Source organism: Macaca thibetana, chromosome 1, assembly GCF_024542745.1.
Source record: "Macaca thibetana thibetana isolate TM-01 chromosome 1, ASM2454274v1, whole genome shotgun sequence".
Lineage (NCBI taxonomy): Eukaryota > Metazoa > Chordata > Mammalia > Primates > Cercopithecidae > Macaca > Macaca thibetana.
In genome coordinates, this window is record NC_065578.1 from 96,928,105 (window position 1) to 96,949,001 (window position 20,897).

At 34.3% G+C, this 20,897-nt stretch overlaps 1 protein-coding gene across 4 annotated transcripts in view; it reads right to left on the reverse strand.

The window, feature by feature from the left end:
- Positions 1-20,897, reverse strand: part of DPYD (dihydropyrimidine dehydrogenase) — an 861,482-nt gene that overhangs the window by 437,794 nt on the left and 402,791 nt on the right. For all 4 annotated transcript variants that reach the window (XM_050807345.1, XM_050807361.1, XM_050807352.1 and 1 more), the window contains one exon: positions 6,049-6,264. In XM_050807345.1, the coding sequence (XP_050663302.1) occupies positions 6,049-6,264 (216 nt within the window). The remainder of the gene's footprint in view (positions 1-6,048; positions 6,265-20,897) is intronic.

Here is a 20,897-nt window from a genome sequence, read left to right on the forward strand (position 1 = left end):
GACCTACGACACCCTCGGTCGGAAAATAAACTATTCTTTATATTTGGTCTCTCCTAGATGGAAAAAAGCTTCTCAAAATAAAGTACCTTAAAGATCCCCTCAAGAGTGTTGCAGTAAGAGAGTTTGTTAAGAATTTAGAAAGACTTAAGGCAGGTCCTAGTAGATTATCTCAGGGCTTCTAATATTCCTAAAGACATTGTACCACAACAGCAAGGCATATCCAAAAATAAAAGAAATCTGTTTAAAAAGAATTATGGATGTGACTTTGGGCATCAGTTTAGTCCTAAATAGAGTCAAAATTATGTTAAGAGAGTTTTATGATGGTATCACCATGAGTTAGGATTAAAAGAAACAATTCAAAGAAAAGAGAGGAATAGGGTGCTATAACTTTATCTGGGCAGGACCAGGCTGAGAAAGCTAATGAGCTGTCATCAGGGAACATCAATAGCCATTTACAAAACAATCAAACAAAGAACAAAACAAAACAGAAAAACTTAGAGGAGAAAATCAGTAGCCCAGAGAAAATCAGTGGCTCAGAGGGCAGAGCCAATAGTAGATAGGAACAATGGATTAGAGCATCCTTACCAAGGAGCATAAATGGACCCTGATTCTCCATCCCTGGAGCAAGAGGCCCTGAAAACATGTGTCAAACTGAATTTCAAAATTGCTATGGACAAGTGATTGCTATGTGCTTTCCATTTCTCCTGCTTCTAAAGGAGATTTTATCTACTGTGGTTCTCTTGCTGTATCGTTTTGTGTTGGGTGTATGGAAGATAGAAAACATGTCTTTCTATATCACAGAATCCTCAATAAAAACAAGCTAAACCCAAATAATCTCATAGGCATTTGGACTTGATGTAAATCATAAGACAATGAACCTTGAGCCTAATGCCATGATTAGATGATATTTTGGGTGTCTTGGAAAGGAGTGGATGCAGTTTACATTTGGGAGGGATGTGAATTGCTCTAACCGGATGGCAAGTTAGGACTGTTTGCAAAGATGGCTGCAATAATCCTTCCCTAGTCATATGCATGTCCCTTTGTGATGTGGTTTTGCAGTTCTTCTCATCAATAAGTGGATGGTATTTACCTACTTCATGAACATACGCTGACTTTGTAACATGCTTTGAAGAAAATATGGAAGTAACACTGTGTAGACTTTGGAGTCTTTGTGCCAAGAGATCTTTCAGCTTCCACTCCTGTCCTCTTGGAACACTGCTAGCCTTATGAAGTACCCTTATCAAACCTAAACCAGCTGCCTTGATAAGACATCGTGAGGCAAGAGAGATTATGAAGAGACAGAGAGAAGGGCTTGGCCATCTCCGCAATTATAGCAATCCCACGTGAGGCTCCAGACACATTAGTGAGAATATCTTGATCCCCCGGTATCCCAACAACCATCTGTAAATGCATGATTGAGGCCAGCAGATACCCTGTGAAGTAGAAGAACTGATCATATGTGCTGAACCCAAATTGCCAACCCACATGACTATAGTCAATTAGATAATTGTTGTCTTAAGTCCTGGACAATTTATTTAATTTTTTCAGACTATTATTTCATCTGAAAAATTATTTCATCTATCTTATAAGCAGATTGTGAGGATTAAATGAAATAACGTATAAAAACATTTAGTCTATACATCCTAAGCACTGAATATAGGGTAGCTAATAATATGAATAATGATAACAACTATACCAATGACCTATAATACTACACACGTCCAAGATTGTGATTTAGGAGCAGCTTTGGATTAAGACCAGGGCCTCCCAGGCCAAAGCACTTTCCCCCACACTATACTGTTTCTCCATATTTGTTGGACTTTCTCTAAGGTATTTATTTACTTGTGGAAAACAACAACAATATTTTAAATAAACAATTCATTTATATTAATGTTACTCTTATTTATTCCATGATGTATCAGAGGGCAGGACTATACAGAAAACATGGATGCAACTTATGAAAAGGCTGATGTGGCGTCAATAAAAGGCACATATTTCTAAAACAGATCTTTCTACAGTCATACAGGTTGCATTGCCTTAAAGTTGTAGTATATTCCTTGTCACTAAAAGCATTCAAGAACAGGTTACATTTCTTCTCTCAGGACTACCAACACATGCAGTTAGAAAGTTAGGTCAGCCGATTTTTATGTCTCTTCTTAATATTGTGGGATACTTGTCCTGTTTTCTCAAAAATCTTCTGCATTTAAAGGCTTATACAACAACCTAAGTCTTAAGCCACAATCTATACATTTAGAAATTTCACTGACATTTTCATTTTTAGACATGTATAGATGCACTATAGAAAGCAACATAGAATGTGAAAATTTTTAATTGGCCTTTTCTCCTTTGATTGAGATCAATACTCAAAACAGTCAATTGTTTTATGTGTTAACTGTCTGTTCATATACTGGGAAAAAACTCAATATGCTCTTGCCAAAAAATTTTATGTATTCATTTATCCAGTGAATATTTATGAAACATTTATCAAATCTCTCTTATACATTAAGCTTTGTGCTATGTGGTATAAGGTTGTATTTTACAGAAAGAGCTACAAGAAATACTTTGATGCCAAAAAAAGAGCCTTAAATATTTTCAGATTTTACTTCTTATCATTTTATAAGAGAGACCTATTATATGAATACTTATTTACCTAATTTGATACTTATTAAAACAAAATCTATTCATTTGAGACATTTTCATAATAAAAGTTAATCACAAGTTAATCTATGTGTAGAGAGGGCTTACAAGGGAAGTGAACTGTTGCTTGGGTTTAGATTTGATTTAGGATAGAAATAAATACTTCTTAGTTTATTTATCTGTGTAGTAATAAAGCTATGCAACTTGCAGTTTCATGTTATAGATTTGCAGTATATAATATGTAGTTCTCCAAGAGAAAAAAATTTATGGACAAGATTAATGAAAACAAAATGTTTTTATCTACTTCCTATCAATATAATATGAACACAGGTCAAAGGGTTATTTTATGTGAAGTCCAAACCATTTCTAATATTCCCTCTTAAACAGATCACTTCTCTGTTTTGTCATGATAATTTAGCTTTAATCAAGCTTGACAGATCGATTTCTCTCTCACCTTTCAAAATTTAAACTTGGAGCCCATACACATTTATATAGAAAAATGATTTCATAACTATATTTTAAATATGACTTTACTATCTTTATAAAACATAAATAGAGTCTCAAGAAAAGCAATCTTGTTATTTTGAAATATTCTTGAAAAGACTGATTTGAGGGGGAAGAATATAGTTAATAAAAGCCATTTTTGATGTTATTTAATACAAAAGCAAACAGATCTTTTTATATTTGACATTAAAAATCTGATCATTTGCCTTTTTAAAGAAAGCACATACAGCTTTTATGTAGACTGCACAGTAAAGAATAATAATATTTCTGTTTACGGAGATATCAACTGGCATTTCACTGTAAGTCAATGGTCTATCGGTGCTGCAGCGTATTAGACCTCAATCTGGCATCTACAAATGTCAAGAGTATAAAAAATATATATGTAGGATGAAAATCAAAAGCATGTTCCGAACTCCCAAAAAAATAAAAATAGGGAAACAAAGTTCACGTAAACATATTTGCTGCAGAAATCAGTGCAATACTCAGCTGTCAATCCAGAAAAACAACGAGGGAGCCACACTGTCAGTAGGACAGGATAATAAAATTTCTAGCAGATGTTCAGTCAGGGCTCTAATTTTTATTGAACTCCCTTGGTAAGCATTTAATTTCTTTATCATATGCAAGCTTGGCAAATTGTACTTCATCAAAACTGTATTGTGAAATATTAATATTTCATATGATAACAAAACCCCATAGAATAACCTTTGTCATATTAAGAGCATCCAAATTTCACATGTCAAGATTCTGAATTTTAATACATTTTAAACAGATTCTTCAATTGCCATAATAAATTATAATACAGCTAATCTAAATTGGTATACTATAATGTCACAGAATGTATAGTACATGTAACACTTTAATAGACATCTTTAGTAAAAGGCTATGGGGAAAAAAGTATGTTCATACTACTGAGTTGTATATTACCAACATTTCATCAATAGGAAAGCACAGAAATAAGCACATAAGATGTAATTACAAATTCACAAATTTAATCACTAATTAGGAACCAGATAAGGAAACAAAAAAAGTAGACCTCTATGAGGCAAACGGACTACTCGGCAAAATCACATATGGAAAATAATCTTTTTTAAAAATGGCATTACATAAGCCCAAGGTGGCTTCATTATTTTTGTCATTGCAATTTGCACAAATATGTTTAAAATAGTCTGCACAATATTTTGTTGTACCCACCATCAAAGTAAGTGAAATAGGGTTTCCAAAAAGCCCCGCATGGTTACATTTCATGTGCCAAATTTAATTTCCATTTGTTCATAACTCCCCTTTTGAACCAGCATCACAGACTTCTAAATTGATAGATTAAATTCAAATTGGAGGTTTAGAAGTAAGTTAGCTTCCACATTTATTTCTGCTGGTGATCCTAATAAAGGCAAGTGCTACTAGGTTACTGAAAGACACAGCATCACAAATCAATGCATGTCACCAACAGCGTAAAGACTGATGTCTCTGATTAATCAGAATTCAATTATTGCAAGCAAAGAAAACATCAAATTCAAAGCAACAAACGCCTTTTTTTCAGCTATAATTCTTCACTTGTGCCCAATTAGCCACCTATTTCGGTTTACATATATATATTTTTTAATAGCATAACTAATATAGTCAGTAAATGGTATCTGAGACTCAGTTTTCTCCAACAGATTAAACATTTGACTATAGCTTCTCAGTAATTTTTAAACAATCAACTGAAACAAAGACAAATATACTATCAATATTCTACAAGGTTATAAACAATGGATTCATGATATTCTAAAGCTGAATCTAGTATATTGTTAATTTTTGCACTTTGTTTAATAAAATATTCAGTTGATTTATTTGAAAAAATAACTTCTCTTTAGATATCTAAATATAAAAAATCTTCATGAAGCATTTTTTCCTGCACTGTTTTTTTCCTAACTTTTGAGAATTCTCTAGATTTTCCTGACCACACTTACACATTGCATCTTGTAAAGCTGTCAGAATCAGACAGCCTTAATGTTTTAGCCATAATAATGCCAGCTATTGATCCTAGTAAGAGGAAAAAGAAAGAGAGAATGTGCTTAATGGGGCATGTTTTTTCTCTATTATTTTCTTTGCCTAAGGATAAAGCTGATTCAAATAATGATACTCTTTTCTTAGTCACTAAATTCACACATTCATATACATTAATTATTACTACCAGTTAGTATTAAATACATTGAGAGGTTTAGTATTTGTAATTTATCAACAAACAGTCTAAAAATGTTAAAGTGTGTTGCTCTTTTCTAATTCAAAACCATATAAGGATGCAACCCTTTTGTTGTATAAAGCATCCTACTTTAAAAACATGCATTTATATACTTTGTGTACTTTAAAGACTCAATCTCAATTTTAATACGTAGTTTATTTCCTACTAAGTATAAGATGGCCACTTCCAGGTAAGTAGAAAGTCATACTGTTAAATGAAACTCAGGGTATTTGTTTTTGAGAAAGGTTTCTGTATTCCAAATTTGGGAAGAATCTATCCTATTACCAGTACCAATAAATTACACCGGGATTCTTTTTGACATAAATTGAATCCCAGAATTTTGTGCAAACCAAATCAATTGTGTCCCTATCTTTGAGCTGAGGCATCCAAAATAATGAAACAATTAATAATACAAAAATAAGAGTTTGTGATTATTAAATGAAAAACTCACTTTTGTAATATTTATATCTTTGTTGCTTCCTAGACAATACAAATGAGAAATGTATGCCTCCCCGTCCTTCCATGGGACAGAAAGGAAGGAAAGAAGCTAAAGACTAATGTGTAATGATAGGTCTTGTCAAATAGTTTAGTAAGTTTCTTATTAAAAAAAAATTCATTATAATATTTATACCTTAATTAAAATATACGATAGACATTTCTATATGATTTCAATAATATTTTCTTACCTTATCAAGAGAGAAAGTTTTGGTCAGGGCAAAACCCCATCCAGCTTCAAAAGCTCTTCGAATCATTGATGTGCTGGTAGCTGGAGTTGCACTAGCAAGACCAAAAGGATTTATAAACTTCAATCCGGCCATTTCTACACTAATGTCCACCAGATCAATAGGAGTGTAAAAGAGGGGTAGTTCAGGCTTGGCAGAAATGGAAGCTCCATATTGTGACTGCAAAATACAAACCAATAATTGGTTTCATATTACATCTAAATTGTCCATAATAATATTTTACAAAAATCACTTCAACACAGCATCCGAATTAACATAGATTACAACAATCTGTTTACAATGAAAAAAACTGGCAAAAAGTCAGTTAGCAGAGAACTGAATTCATATAATATCCTATTTTAATTTCAAAGGCAGTATGAAGAGTATTAGCAGAAATAAAATCAATTAAATAAACAAACAACTGTATTTAAAACATACTGAGATTCAAATACAGAAAGGAATAATTTTAGAATTTTTCTCCCTGGTCCAACCCAGTCTATTTGTACTTAATTTATGAAAATACCTTTAGTGCTCAGAGATATGGGCAACGGCAAGTCAGGGGGCCTAAATTCAATTTCCAGTAATCTCACTACTGTTTAGGTGATTTTAGGAAAGCCAACTAATACGTCCCTGTCTTTTCTTCTCTATCATTTTCAGTATAGCAGCAGGAATGCTGCTTGCCTAATTTCTACCTCACAGGAAGATTGGAAAATTCAGAAAATCATAAGCTGCAGGGAGATATTTAATTTGGAAAGTGGGTAGTATACTCATGTGCATTATGGGGGTTTGTTCTTTTTCCTGAAACCAAATAGGTCCCAAACAGTTTATGTCAAAATGTTTGGCACTCAAAACTGTAAATTTACCTTTGTTAAATGATCAGTGTAATAATGCTTCTTTGCAGGATTATTGGAATGTTTTAATAAAAACACTTATTCTTAGCACATGGCACACTGAAACATCCTACATAGGTGCTTGCTAAATGTTGTCTCCTTTTCTGACTGGGGAGGTTATTAACGATTGCATCAGGCCTTTTGTTTGTAAAGTCTCTCTCTCTCTCTCCATTCCTCCCTCCCCTTCTCTCTCTCTCTGTTTATCTCCAAAAGACAAATAACACTGGAAAATATAAAAAGGATGAATTTTCTCAGCCAAAGCGGTTACTGAATGGACAGGGCTAGTTAATTCAAAAGTAGAAATCCTTTCTCTTGTGAATCATCACTCAAAAGAAAAGTTATTTGAGCAGAACTTTAATTTTATAGGAGTGTGTCTTGTGTAGATAAAGATTGCCATGACTTGCATAGAAATTATTTCTGGCCCTCCACCACTTATAATGCAAAGCAAAGTTCACTTAATATGTAAAAAGGCATCAAACTTGTCAATTGAAACACTAATGTGTCTCGGGTACATGCAAAGAGATGCCTGATGGGATCCAGGCTTCAGTTATGGCAGGCGCCTTCTCCCAGGGATGTTCTGGGCTTCAAGGCATATTTCTGAATATTGGTTAGTCTGGGTGTGACATAATTTTTCTGTCCTCACCTAGGATTGCTATACTATTAAAAGGATTATTAGCAAAGACAAAAACTACAATGTAAAATATAGGAAACTGGGGGTTAATTTGAGGTGTGTGTATGTATGTGTGTCCACACATGGATGTTTACAATGACAACAACCGGTAAAAAGTCAGTTAGCAGTAAACCGAATACATACAATATCATTCTTTTTAAATTTCAAAGGCAGTATGGAAAGTATTATCAATTAAATAAACAAACAAACAACTTTATTTAAAAGATACTGAAATTCAAACACAAAAGGGAATAATTTTAGAATTTTTCTCCTGGTCCCACTAACCAGCCTCTTTGTGCTTAATTTATGAAAACTTGCTTGATGGTATTTTCTTAGCTTTGTGTAATCATAATATAAATTAAATCAAGCAAGTTTTAGGGATAGACTAAGGAAGAATTTCCTTACATTACAGGTTGATTCATATCGGTAAAAGTATAGAAACACCTTCCCTGCTTTAGAAACAACGTTGAGCCAACTTCCTTTGATTCCAATAGCAGAACTACACGTGGTCCTACATACCTGTACTTTACAAGGTGAAATAAATGACCTTATAAGTATTCTTCTCTTTTTATGGCTGTGTGTTGAAATATCTATTTTTCTCAGTCTTACGGACGAATTTTGGTTTGTTCATAATTGTAGCTATATATGGCATTAGGCAACAGCCCAAGGAGGCAGATATGTATGCATAGTTCAACTTGCATTGCTTAATTTATGTAGTTTTAAATAAATAAGTAATTGCTTTGAAATTCTTACAAAGGTTGCTGCCTTAATACTTAGAAAGAAAATGATTTGGACAAATTTTGCAAGATTTTCTTTAAGCTTCAAAACAAAACCAAACACATCAAAGCAAACAATAAAATACACACACACACACACACACACACAATTCTTTCAAATGAGAAATACAGCTTCTTATATATTTTTTCTTTTATTCACAAAAGTGCTACTATGTATATGTGTTTGTAATATAATCTAAAATCTTCACATGCCATAGGCAGTCTTTTTTCATACTGTGCAACACAGGGCTATTTTTAGCTTTGTCTTTGTCGTGCTATAACAACTCAGTCTGTTCAACTTCATCATACATCCATGTCCTAATGTACATCTCCTTTTCTGAATTTTAAAAGCCTGTTCCCCCTTTGTACCCTTGCTCAGCAAACTCAAGCTTATCTACTTTCAGTTCTCATCACAAGGTTAATTCCTCCCAAATCTCAATTGTAATCTCCAAACTCAGATTTCCAAAAGACTTCAAGGTCTTTGGATGTAGATGCTTTGCTCTTACACTTTAATATCAACTCTTCTATCTCATCATATTCCCTCCTAACGAATATTTTTTCTAGATTTTCAATTTTAGACAATACTATTTTCCCATTCATCCAGTAGTGTAGTAAATAACAGATACAAGGAAACAACCTAGGTGTTGAACAATGGGGATTGGTTCCATAATGGTTCTATTGTAAAAAGGAATGCTATGCTAGCATCAGAAATGATACAGAAGAAAATAATTTATTGACATGAAAGAGGGTTTATTATGTACAAAGTAAAACAGTGAGTTAATATTATAATATGATATGTAAATTCCAAGTTTTTGATGGAAAAACATGTATATCTATTTTGCTGTATGTTTCCATTTACCCGTCAATCACAAAAGATAAACATCAACATGCTAGGAGAATTACATCTCAGAATCAGGGTTTTAGATGACCTTTAATTTTTAAATTTTTGCTTACTATAATTTTCATATTTTCAATGATAAATACAAGTTAATTGATGAAATAAATAGATTTGAAGGTATACTAAAACAATTTTTAAAAGAAGCCATGTGTGTTATTTCATTTTCACACTGCTGTTAAAGACATGCTTGAAACTGGGCAATTTACAAAGGAAAGAGGTTTAACTGAACTTAAAGTTCCACATGGCTGGGGAAGCCTCACAATCATGGCGGAAGGCAAGGAGGAGCAAGTCACATCTTACATGGATGAAATCAGGCAAAGAGGGAGAGTTTATGCAGGGGTACTCCTCTTTTTAAAACCATCAGATCTTGTGAGACGTATTCACTATCATGAGAACCGCATGGGAAAGACCTGCCCCCATGATTCAATTTCCTCCCAACAGGTTCCTCTCCTAACACATGGGAATACAAGATGAGATTTGGGTGGGGACACAGCCAAACCATATCACCATGATACTCTAAAATCCATTAAGTGAAGCTCAAAGTAAAGAGTTTGCCCTTTAGTTTCCTCCATAGACTGTCCTGAATCAACTTTTTCAGTTCTACTTATTACTATGTAGAGCTAGAACAATTGAAGAGACTACTTTAAAAGCTTTATTTTACAAACAGAAAACTAAAGCCAAAAGAGGCTAAATGAGTATCTGTAAGTTGCTCCATTACTGGTAAAGCCACAATAAAATATACAGTTTGCTGCCTTGTTGGCTTATGTTCTTAATCCACCCTCAGAAATAAAATAAAATAAAACATTCCTTCTCAAAAATACTTTGTGCCTCCCTATCTCTGCACTTTTCACATTCCATCTTTCTTCTCCACATGCTGAAAATTACCCATTCTAAAGTCCTTCCCTTGTCATTATAGAGAAATTATTTTATCTGAGACACTCATAGGTCACAAAAAGTATAAGTATTTTAATTTATTGATTACATTGAAAATATTTGGTTATACGTTTAAGTACTAAAATGCATTAACTTCCCCGTATTTTTCAGGAAACCAACTTAACATTTCTTTGCATGGCATAGTCTGATTTTTTTTAATAATGTACTGCCAATATACCTGTTAGACTCAGTTACTAATGTTCATATAGAACTATTTTCCTATTTTCGTTCATTTATTTATTCAGCAGGTATTTGTTAAGAACTTGGGGTTAAAAAGATGAACAAAACAGACAAGGTCCCTGACATATGCAAAACAATACAAATAAATTTACCACCTACCACCAAACACACACAAAATTTACTACCGATAGTTCATCACACTGTTATGTCTCCATACATTATTTTATGCATTTTTTTACCTGCTTAAAATACAAATAAATTTAAGACTTTCCTCATGCATTAAACTCTTCATAATCCTTCCAAACTCAACTGATTCATTCAAGCATATACTTATTAGGACATTTCCTTACTACCATCTATACACTTTTCTGAAGTAGCTACCTCTTTTTTATTTACTATTCCACAATTTTACTTTATTATTATTCTTTAAGTTCTGGGATACATGTGCAGAATGTGCAGGTTTGTAACATAGGTATACTGATGCTATGGTGGTTTGCTGCACGCATCAACCCGTCATCTACATTAGGTATTTCTCCTAATGCTATCCATCCCCTAACCCCCCACTCCCCAACTGGCCCCAGTGTGTGATATTCCCCTCTCTGAGTCCATGTGTTCAACTCCCACTTATAAGTGAGAACATGCAGTGTTTAGTTTTCTGTCCCTGTGTTAGTTTGCCGAGAATGATGGTTTCCAGCTTCATCCATGTCCCTACAAAGGATGTGAACTCATCCTTTTTGGAGACTGCATAGTATGCCATGGTATATATGTACCACATTTTCTTTACCTAGTCTATCTTTGATGGAAATTTGGTTTGGTTCCAAGTCTTTACAATTGTGAATAGTGCTGCAGTAAACATGCGTGTGCATGTGTCTTTATAGCAGAATGATTTATCATCCTTTGGGTATATACCCGGTAATGGGATTGCTGGGTCAAATGGTATTTCTGGATCTAGATTCTTGAGGAATCGCCACACCGTATTCTGCAATGGTTGAACTAATTTACACTCCCACCAACAGTGTAAGTGTTCTTATTTCTCCACATCCTCTCTAGCATCTGTTGTTTCCTGACATTTTAATGATCGCCATTCTAACTGGCATAAGATGGGATCTCATTGTAGTTTTGATTTGCATTTCTCTAATGACCTGTGATGATGACCTTTTTATCGTATGTTTGTTGGCTGCACAAATGTCTTCAGACAAACAGAGAGCCAAATCATGAGTGAACTCCTATTCACAATTGCTACAAAGAGAATAAAATCCCTCCAAATACAACTTACAAGGAATGTGAAGGACCTTTTCAAGGAGAACTACAAACCACTGCTCAAGGAAATAAGAGAGGATACAAACAAATGGAAAAACGTTTCCAAGGACAGAAAGAATCAATATCATGAAAACGGCCACACTGCCCAAAGTAATTTACAGATTCAGTGCTATCTCCATCAAGCTACCATTGAATTTCTTCAGAGAAGTAGAAAAAACTACTTAAATTTCATATGGAACCAAAAAAGAGCCTGTACAGCCAACACAACCCTAATCAAAAAGAACAAAGCTGGAGGCATCATGCTATCTGACTTCAAATTATACTACAAGGCTACAGTAACCAAAACAGCAAGGTGCTGGTACCAAAACAGATATATAGACCAATGAAACAGAATGGAGGCCTCAGAAATAAAGCCACACATCTACAAACATCTGATCTCTTTGACAAACCTGACAAAAACAAGCAATGGGGAAATGAGTCCCTATTTAATAACTGGTGTTGGTAAAACTGGCTAGCCATATGCAAAAAACTGAAACTGGACCCCTTCCTTACACCTTACACAAAAAATAACTCAAGATGGATTGGAGACTTAAATGTAAGACCAAAAACCATAAAAACCCTAGAAGAAAACCTAGGCAAATACTATTCGGGATATAGGCATGGGCAAAGACTTCATGATTAAAACACCAAGAGCAATGGCAACAAAAGCCAAATGTGACAGATGGGATCTAATTAAACTAAAGAGCTTCTACACATCAAAAGAAACTATCATCAGAGTGAACAGGCAACCTACAGAACAGGAGAAAATTTCTGTAATCTATCCATCTGACAAAGGGCTAATATCCAGAATCTACAAAGAACTTAAACAAACTTACAAGGAAAAAAAAAAAAAAAAAAAAAAAAAAAAGCAACCCTATCAAAAAGTGGGTGAAGGATATGAACAGATATTTCTCAAAAGAAGAGAATTATGTGGCTATCCCACAGTTTAAGATATGCTGCTACTCAGCTGTCATCACAGTTGGCCATACATGTTAATTTTCTCTTCAAATATAACATAAGCTCCTTGAGGACAGTGACCAAACATATCTTAACCAAATTATTATCTCCACAATTAAAAATATGCACCTATGCCAGGCGTGGTGGCTCATGCCTGTAATCCCAGCACTTTGGGAGGCTGAGGTGGGAAGATTATGAGGTCAGGAGATGGAGACCATCCTGGCTATGGTGAAACTCCATCTCTACTAAAAATATAAAAAATTAGCCAGGCATGGTGGCAGGCACCTGTAGTCCCAGCTACTGGGGAGGCTGAGGCAGGAGAATGGAATGAACCTGGGAGATGGGTCTTGCAGTGAGCTGAGATCATGCCACTGGACTCCAGCCTGGGTAACGGAGCGAGACTCCATCTCAAAAAAAAAAAAAAAAAAAAAAGCATCTGTATAAAATATTTACTCTTGAAGGCAATTCTTTCCTCTGTAGAGATACAGATAAATAAAATCACCTTTTTACTTGGCATTCCTCAAGTATTTTTTACAGAACTAACGTATACTTCCTACATCTCCATTTTTTCTCTATGCTAAACATTTTTATCTTTAATAATTACTTTTAATACAAAATGCTCTTAGCATTCTAGTTATCCTTTGTTAGGTATCTCATTTACCTATATGCTATGAAATTGAGGAATCCGCTAACATGGTTGAAAAGGTTAAAAAGGAAAACTTGAATTTTTGTCATTTCCCTCCTTGCCTTCCCATTGTAAAGCAAGAATCATTTTATAACCTGGACATCACCATGACCTCTTTGATTGTTCAAAATACACTCAATGAAAACTAAAGAAAACTACAAAAGCAAAAGAAGCTGAAGTCCTAAAGAACCGAGATGAGAATGGTAAAAATGGAGATTAAGGAAAAGCTAAATGTCTAAGTTTTAGAGTGTAAAGATAAAGAGTAACCTTTCCTTTTTAAAGTCCTTCCTAGACATAAGAGAAATTGAAAATAACAAGGATGTCTAAAGACTATTTTTTTAAAGTTTGCTTTTTTCACCCTTAGAATTTTTGGGAAGAGACTGAGTAAAGGTTTTATTCACTTACAATAAAATTTCTAAAAATTAACTCCATGACAAGCATAGGCCATGAGGAGTCCAAAATATACATGTGTTACACTTAATTTTTCTCACTTCATTGTCATCTGCAAATTCCTTGAAGGTTCTTTACTGCATACAGAACAAACCATAACCTCAGCATTATATAATCCCAACTGTGATCTGGGCCCTTCTCCCTCCCCAACCTTTCTAATCTCATCTCCTACCTCTCCTTCAAAATATTTTATGCTTCCACTTATTGAACTAGTTATAATTTCTCAAATAAAACAATATCATTAATGCATCTTTGCATTTTGCCTTTTGTTTTTGCTCAGAATGTTCTTTCCCGCCGGTGATAATGCTTTGAAAATTCCAACGAAGCCTTCAAAAGTCAGTCCTGTTGTCATCTCTACTAAAAAACCCCCTTGTGTGTAAAAAAGGGAGACAGAGAGGGAAATGATAAACTACCATTTAATGAGCATAGTGTTTTAGTTTTGCAAGGTAAAAAAGTTCTGGAGAAACATGATACATGTGCTTAATGCCACTGGAACTGTACACTTAAAGATGTCTAACATGGTAAATTTTATATTATGTATGTTTTATCACAATTTAATCATGAATAATTATTTTAAGCTAAAAAAAAAAAAAAAGTCTAGGAAGCCTTTTGACAGAAGATATTGTGAAGGTATAGTGAAGGCCAAGGGTTTAACTTTTAAAACCTAAACTGTGTAACAGGCCCTGTAAACGGGATGAAAGCCAAGAAACTTATGGTCAAGTTGAAACTCTCAAACTGCAGGAGTATAGTCTGGGGTCCCTTAGATGCAGAAAATAAAATTTATTACAGTGAAGTATGTTTGTGTTCCACATGAGAAATAATTTTGAAATAGAGTTGTCCATTAGGGGAAGGGTCTGTCCTGGGAGATGTGAGATCATTTCCATTGGATATGACTCAAATTACCTATTAGTCAAGCCATGGGTGTGAAGTTGGAGCTAGATAACCTTTAAGATATTTTCCAAGCCCTAATTCCATGGCTTCGTGATCATTATCATGATAAACTCTGAAGTCTTGACTGGGCACATTTTCCACAAGGGGCTTGTTGGTAAAGTGTAGAACAATGAACTCAGAAAGGGCCTATTCAAAAATCAGAATTGGTCGTGTTCTAAGATATAGTCCCACAAAGCTCTCAGGCCAAGATAACTTACCAATATATACCCTAGAAATACTTCTAGATGTTTCAGTTACTGAGCATCCAGAAAGCCTCACCTCTGGACATTGTGTGCTAATTAGCTCTTCTTTTTCCCTTTTTTGAAAATAGTCTGTATCCATCATCAAACACCCCTAGGATGCTATCCCTTCTTGATGGACACATTACAGTTTATTCGGGATATAGTTTACACTCCCAAATTTCTATCTCTAACTCAGACCTCTCCTCTGATTAGATTGTTGCAATCAGTTGGATATTTCTGACTTGTATTTTAAACTTCTCACACTTGAATATCTATTAGGCTTTTTAAACTGAAAACCCCTGACGCGAATTTTCTGCCACCAAACCTGCTTCTTCTACAGCCTTGCCCATTTCAAAGAATGGCAACTGTATCCTTCCGATACCTTTGGCCAAAAACCTTACAATCATTTGTGCCTTTCCTTTTACACTTTATAGCCAGTCTGTCAGAAAAATCTATTGTCTCTTTTTTCAAAATATATTCCATTTCTCACCTCCACTACTACCTCCTGGTCCAAGCATGGTTATTTCTCACTGAATTCACCACACTAACCTTTTAACTTGTCCCACTGCTTCATGTCTCAGTCTTTCCCAGCAAAGGAACCACAGTAGGCTGATGGTTGCTACTCAACATTTATGGTGAGTGATTGTGGTGATGGTTACATGACTCCATACATCTGTCAAAACTCATCAAATGGTACAATGGAAATTGGCAAATTTTATTATATACAAATTATATTGCAGTAAAACTGATGAAAATGAAAAAAAAAAAAAAAAAAAACCAAAAAAACAAAAAACACAACCTCCTCAGGTTCCCACAAGCAAAGCTGCTTCCTAATCATACTTTGTACTTGTTTGCTTACATATATGCTATCTCTCGCTTGATTTAATTTCAGCACCTAGTATAAGACTTGGCACAGAGATACTCAACATATTTACTGAATGTATTAGACTAGTGACCTTGGGTACTCAGTGTCTTTTCCAAATTAGTTCCCAGTAAAGTGATAATCAGTTTAGATGAAATAATCATTAACTTTATTCCAAATCTATAAAAGTCCATTATTCTATGATTCTAATGTAGAGTGGCATTCAAGCCCTGGAAGATTGCTGATTTTAGGCCAATCTCTCCAAGAACCATCTAGTGGGAATAGTAAGTAATTGCCCTGGGTAATTAAGTATCTATGTGTGTATGTGTGTATATATATATTCTATAATTCAGTCACATTAAATGACATTAAGATTCACCAACATCACACTTTTGCCAAGGTCTTGCCTAAAATAGAGCATTTTTCTTCCTACTGGAATTTTGACTTCCAGTTTAGAATGAACTTTGGTGGCAAGTAACAAACTGGCCTTACCATGAGGTACAGGAGGATCTCATGAAAATCATGCAGAAATGCAGCCAGGCCTCCAGGAAGAGCTGGGAATTCTCGAGGAAAGTAAGAAGATTCTTCATGCTTTGTCCTTTTTCTTTCTATGTACAGCCACTTTATTCTTCTCCCTCTTCCAATTGGCTTCCCCTACTTCTTTATCCAGAATGATTTATATTGTATAGGTCTAGCCCAGTCATTTTTTTACTCTACTTATCAGAAACACGTAGAGAGTTTTAAAAACTATGATGTCCAGGCCAGGTATCTTCCTACTAATTATATCAGAATCCCTTGGAGGAGGACTCATTAATAGTATTTTTAAAAATCCCTCCAAAAAATTACACAGAGCATTCAAGGATGAGATCACCTCTCCGGTAATACGAGTTCTCCTCCTAATTTCTAATTCTCAAGTAAGAGATTCGGGCTTGGCCAATATTGTGTTAGGTGTCTACTTTATTCAACTATGTGGCTACTGGGGGTCTGTTCAAGAGAACAAAGACTCTTTTAAGTTCGGAAGATAGTCTAAAAGGTGCTCATGTGGGCCTCCCATCTGCTAATAAAGTGTCAGCTCTGACAAATATCAACACATTGTCCAAATGTTAAGGTCTACTGTAAAAATAGGACACTTTTAAATTTTTTTCTCTTTTATTCTTAAGATCAACAAGATAGTTGTTCATTTGCAAGTAATATTTATACCAGACCCAGTGATAGGTATTTTTTAATCACAATTTTTAAGGTATGCATTATTCTCCTATTGAAGATGAGGAAAATGAGGCTCAAAGAAAGTAAACTGCTTGTGTAAAGATTAATAAGTGGTAGAGCAAGATTTGAATTAAAAGCTTACACTAACTATATTATATCAAGCTGCCCCCATCTTACATACATTTTCTAAATTATTAATGTCCTCAAAACAAGAAACTAACCTGAAAGTTATTCATGATGGTTTGATTGATCACAGAGAGTACATATACACACACACTGAGACATCGTATCAAAAATAAAAACCATATACTGTTCAAATATCATTAAGACAGTCAATCATAATGCCATTAATTCAAGAATAGAAATAAAAATACAGTCTTAAGCTACAATAACTCATTATTTTATTATTAAATTATTACTCATTACCACTGGTTTCTTCTGTTATACCTGGTTGGATCATGGAATTACAGCAGAGACATTTGGATGTATAATGATTATGTTGCTGGGGAAAAGCAACTTACATGATAAGTATGTATCCCAGTTGTATTTTCTCCTAATTTGTTTTGCTAGAATGAAATTTGAAAAAAAAAAAAAAAAGGAAGAGAAAAGCACTACTAAAAGCAATACTAGTGGTAGTGTTTGTTATATCTGATTGAAGAAGAAATCACCATCACTATGTTCCACCCAATTCAAAATAATCAAACAGCTTTCACTTACTCATTTTGTTTATATTTCATTGTGATATGCTACAATGGATCCTATCTTGGAGTACAGTTGCTATAGAAATATCCATTCTGAAATTATTTTAAGGAAAAGAATAAATAACATTGCGTAGCTGCTTGTGGCTAGATTAATTCACAGAATGGATTAATGCATTAATTAACTCAAGCTTAGTTACTTTGCTCTTTGAAGAAATATCTATTGAGGGAAAAATCTTACAGAGTAGAAATTAATTTGGATTAGCTGTTTCCATGATGGAAAGGCCTAGCTCCAGTGATTACAATTATAACATAAAAACAGATTTCACTTCTCCATTTTGAGAAATTATTATTCATAATAAAATTTCTTTCTGATATAAAATCTTTTCTGATTTGAGGCTTCAGAAGTTTCTACAAAATAATGATTCCATTTTACTCATTTCTTTAAAACACTATATTCACATTCCTCTATACTTGTAAACTGAGCATAAAATACGACTACAAAATTAAATAACATTAATTGGCTCCATGGCATAATGGTCAGCATATCTGGACTCTGAAAATTAAATGATATTAATTCAAATCCATGTGCCACCTTTCTCCATCTCAACTCTACCTCTACCCCCAATTATCAGCTCTTTAACAACTTAAAACTTAATGTAGTATCATGCAAAAACTCCTCCTCCTTCAACCAAAAATAACTATTCCTCCCTGGTTTTCCTCCGTTTACTTTTTAACACTACCATCCATCAAGTTTAAGTTAAAACTTGTTAATTGTATTGTTTTTGATATTTCTTCTCTCTCAACTCCCATTTCTATTCTACAGCAAATCTAATTATTTTTGACTCTATTCTCTTTGTCACTATTATCTCTTACTGAGACTTTTTCTTACTGATTTCTGCATTCTCCTTACCTCCTACTCAAATTTGTTCTTTACTCTATTCCAGAGTAGGGTCTTTAAAACAGAAATTTGATTGTGTTATGCACCTGCTTAAACTTTTCCTTAGTTTTCCATTGGATTTTGTTGATATTCAACTTTTCATGATAGCCTACAGCTCTTTCATGATATGGTCCTGTCTACCTACCCAAACTTACCTTATGCCAATCTCTGTAAATATACATATCATAGTCACATGTGCCTTCTACCAAACTCTGCGTTTAACTGTACGTTTACACTTGCTATTTTCTCTTTCTGACATATTATTTTTTCATGCTTCTATTTCAATGTAAACTCTTCTCCCACTGCCACATACCAGCTCTTTTAGCAACCTGAGGTTGTATCACCAATGAGCTAGGTGAACTTGTAAAATATGCTTCCTAAACCCCATTTGTCCCATGATCTAAAATATTTCCTTAGCATATAAAATATATCTATAAAATCTATCAAGTGTATTCTACATGGCAGGCATTCTGTTCAGGAGCTAGGAGCACAACAGTTAACAGAGTACTTTGTCTTTTTCTTTTTTTTTTTTAAGTAGTCTATTTTACTTATTAATGGTTAAAAAACTGCTTCACTAAACATTGTTTTGTTATTATTTATATATTAATATGCTGAGAGCATTATTATTGCACAACTTTTTTTTTTTTTTTTTTTTTTTTTTTTGAGACGGAGTCTCGCTTTGTCGCCCAGGCTGGAGTGCAGTGGCCGGATCTCAGCTCACTGCAAGCTCCGCCTCCCAGGTTTATGCCATTCTCCTGCCTCAGCCTCCGGAGTAGCTGGGACTCCAGGCACCCGCCACCTCGCCCGGCTAGTTTTATTTTTTTTATTTTTTAGTAGAGACGGGGTTTCACCGTGCTAGCCAGGATGGTCTCGATCTCCTGACCTCGTGATCCGCCCGTCTCGGCCTCCCAAAGTGCTGGGATTACAGGCTTGAGCCACCATGCCCGGCCTATTGCACATCTTTTTTCCACAGCTTTATTGAGTTATAATCAGTCTACAATAAACATAATTAATGTATAAAATTCAGTGCTTTGGATATATGCATACACTCATGTTATTATCACTACAATCCATGTCATAAACATATCCATCACGTTCAAAAGTTTCCTTGTGTCGCTTTATTGTTGCTTGCTTTATCTCTTATTTCCTTCCTTCCTTTCTTTTTCTTTCTCTTTCATTTTCTTTCTTTTCTTTTTTCTTTCTTTCCCTCCCTCCCTTTTTTCTTTCTCTTTTTTTCTTTTTCTTTCTTCCTTTTTCTTTTTTCTTTTTCTTTCCTTTTCTTTTTTCTTTTTCTCTTTCTTTCCTTTTTATTTCTCTTTCTTCTCTGTCTTCCTTCCCTCCTGTCCTCCCTTTCTTTCCTCTTTCCTTCTCCTTCCTTCCTTCTTCTTTACTTTTTGTGTCCTTCCTTCTTTTCTTTTCTTTTTTTCCTTCTTCCTTTCCAATATACCCAACATCCCTCTCACTCATCTCCTGGAAACCATCATTCTATTGTCTACTTCTACACATTTGACTACTTTAGACGCCTCGTATAGAGGGAATCACGCAGTATGTGTCCTTCTGTGATGGCCACTTCATTTAGCATAATGTCTTCTGGTTCTATCCATTCTTTCACAAACAATACAGTTTCCTTCTTTTGTTAAGTCTGACTAATATTCTCTTGGATGTATAAATCGGAATGTCTTTATCCATTCATCTATCAGTGGACATTTAGGTTATATCTTGGCTATTGTGAATAATGTTGCAGTGAACATGGGGATGCAGATGTCTCTTTGAGACAATGATTTCAGTTATTTTAGATATATACCCAGAAGTGGGATTGTTGGATCATACGATAGTTCTATTTTAAATTTTTTGAGAAACATCTATGCTGTTTTCTACAGCAGTTCCACCATTTTACATTGCACCAACAGCTGAACAAGGGTTTCAACTTCTCCAAAAACTTGTCAAACTTTTGTTTTTCTGATAATAGTCATTGTATCAAGTGTGAGATGATATCTCAATGTGGTTTTGATTTTCATTTTCCTGATGATCTGTGATAGGAATTTTTTCATATACCTGTTGGCCATTTGTATGGCTTCCTTGAAAAAATATCCATTCAAGTCCTTTGCTAATTTTTTAAATTGGACTATTTCAATATTTTGCTATTGAATTTTAAAAGTTTCTTATAGTTTTTGGAAATTAACTGCTGGTTAATTAA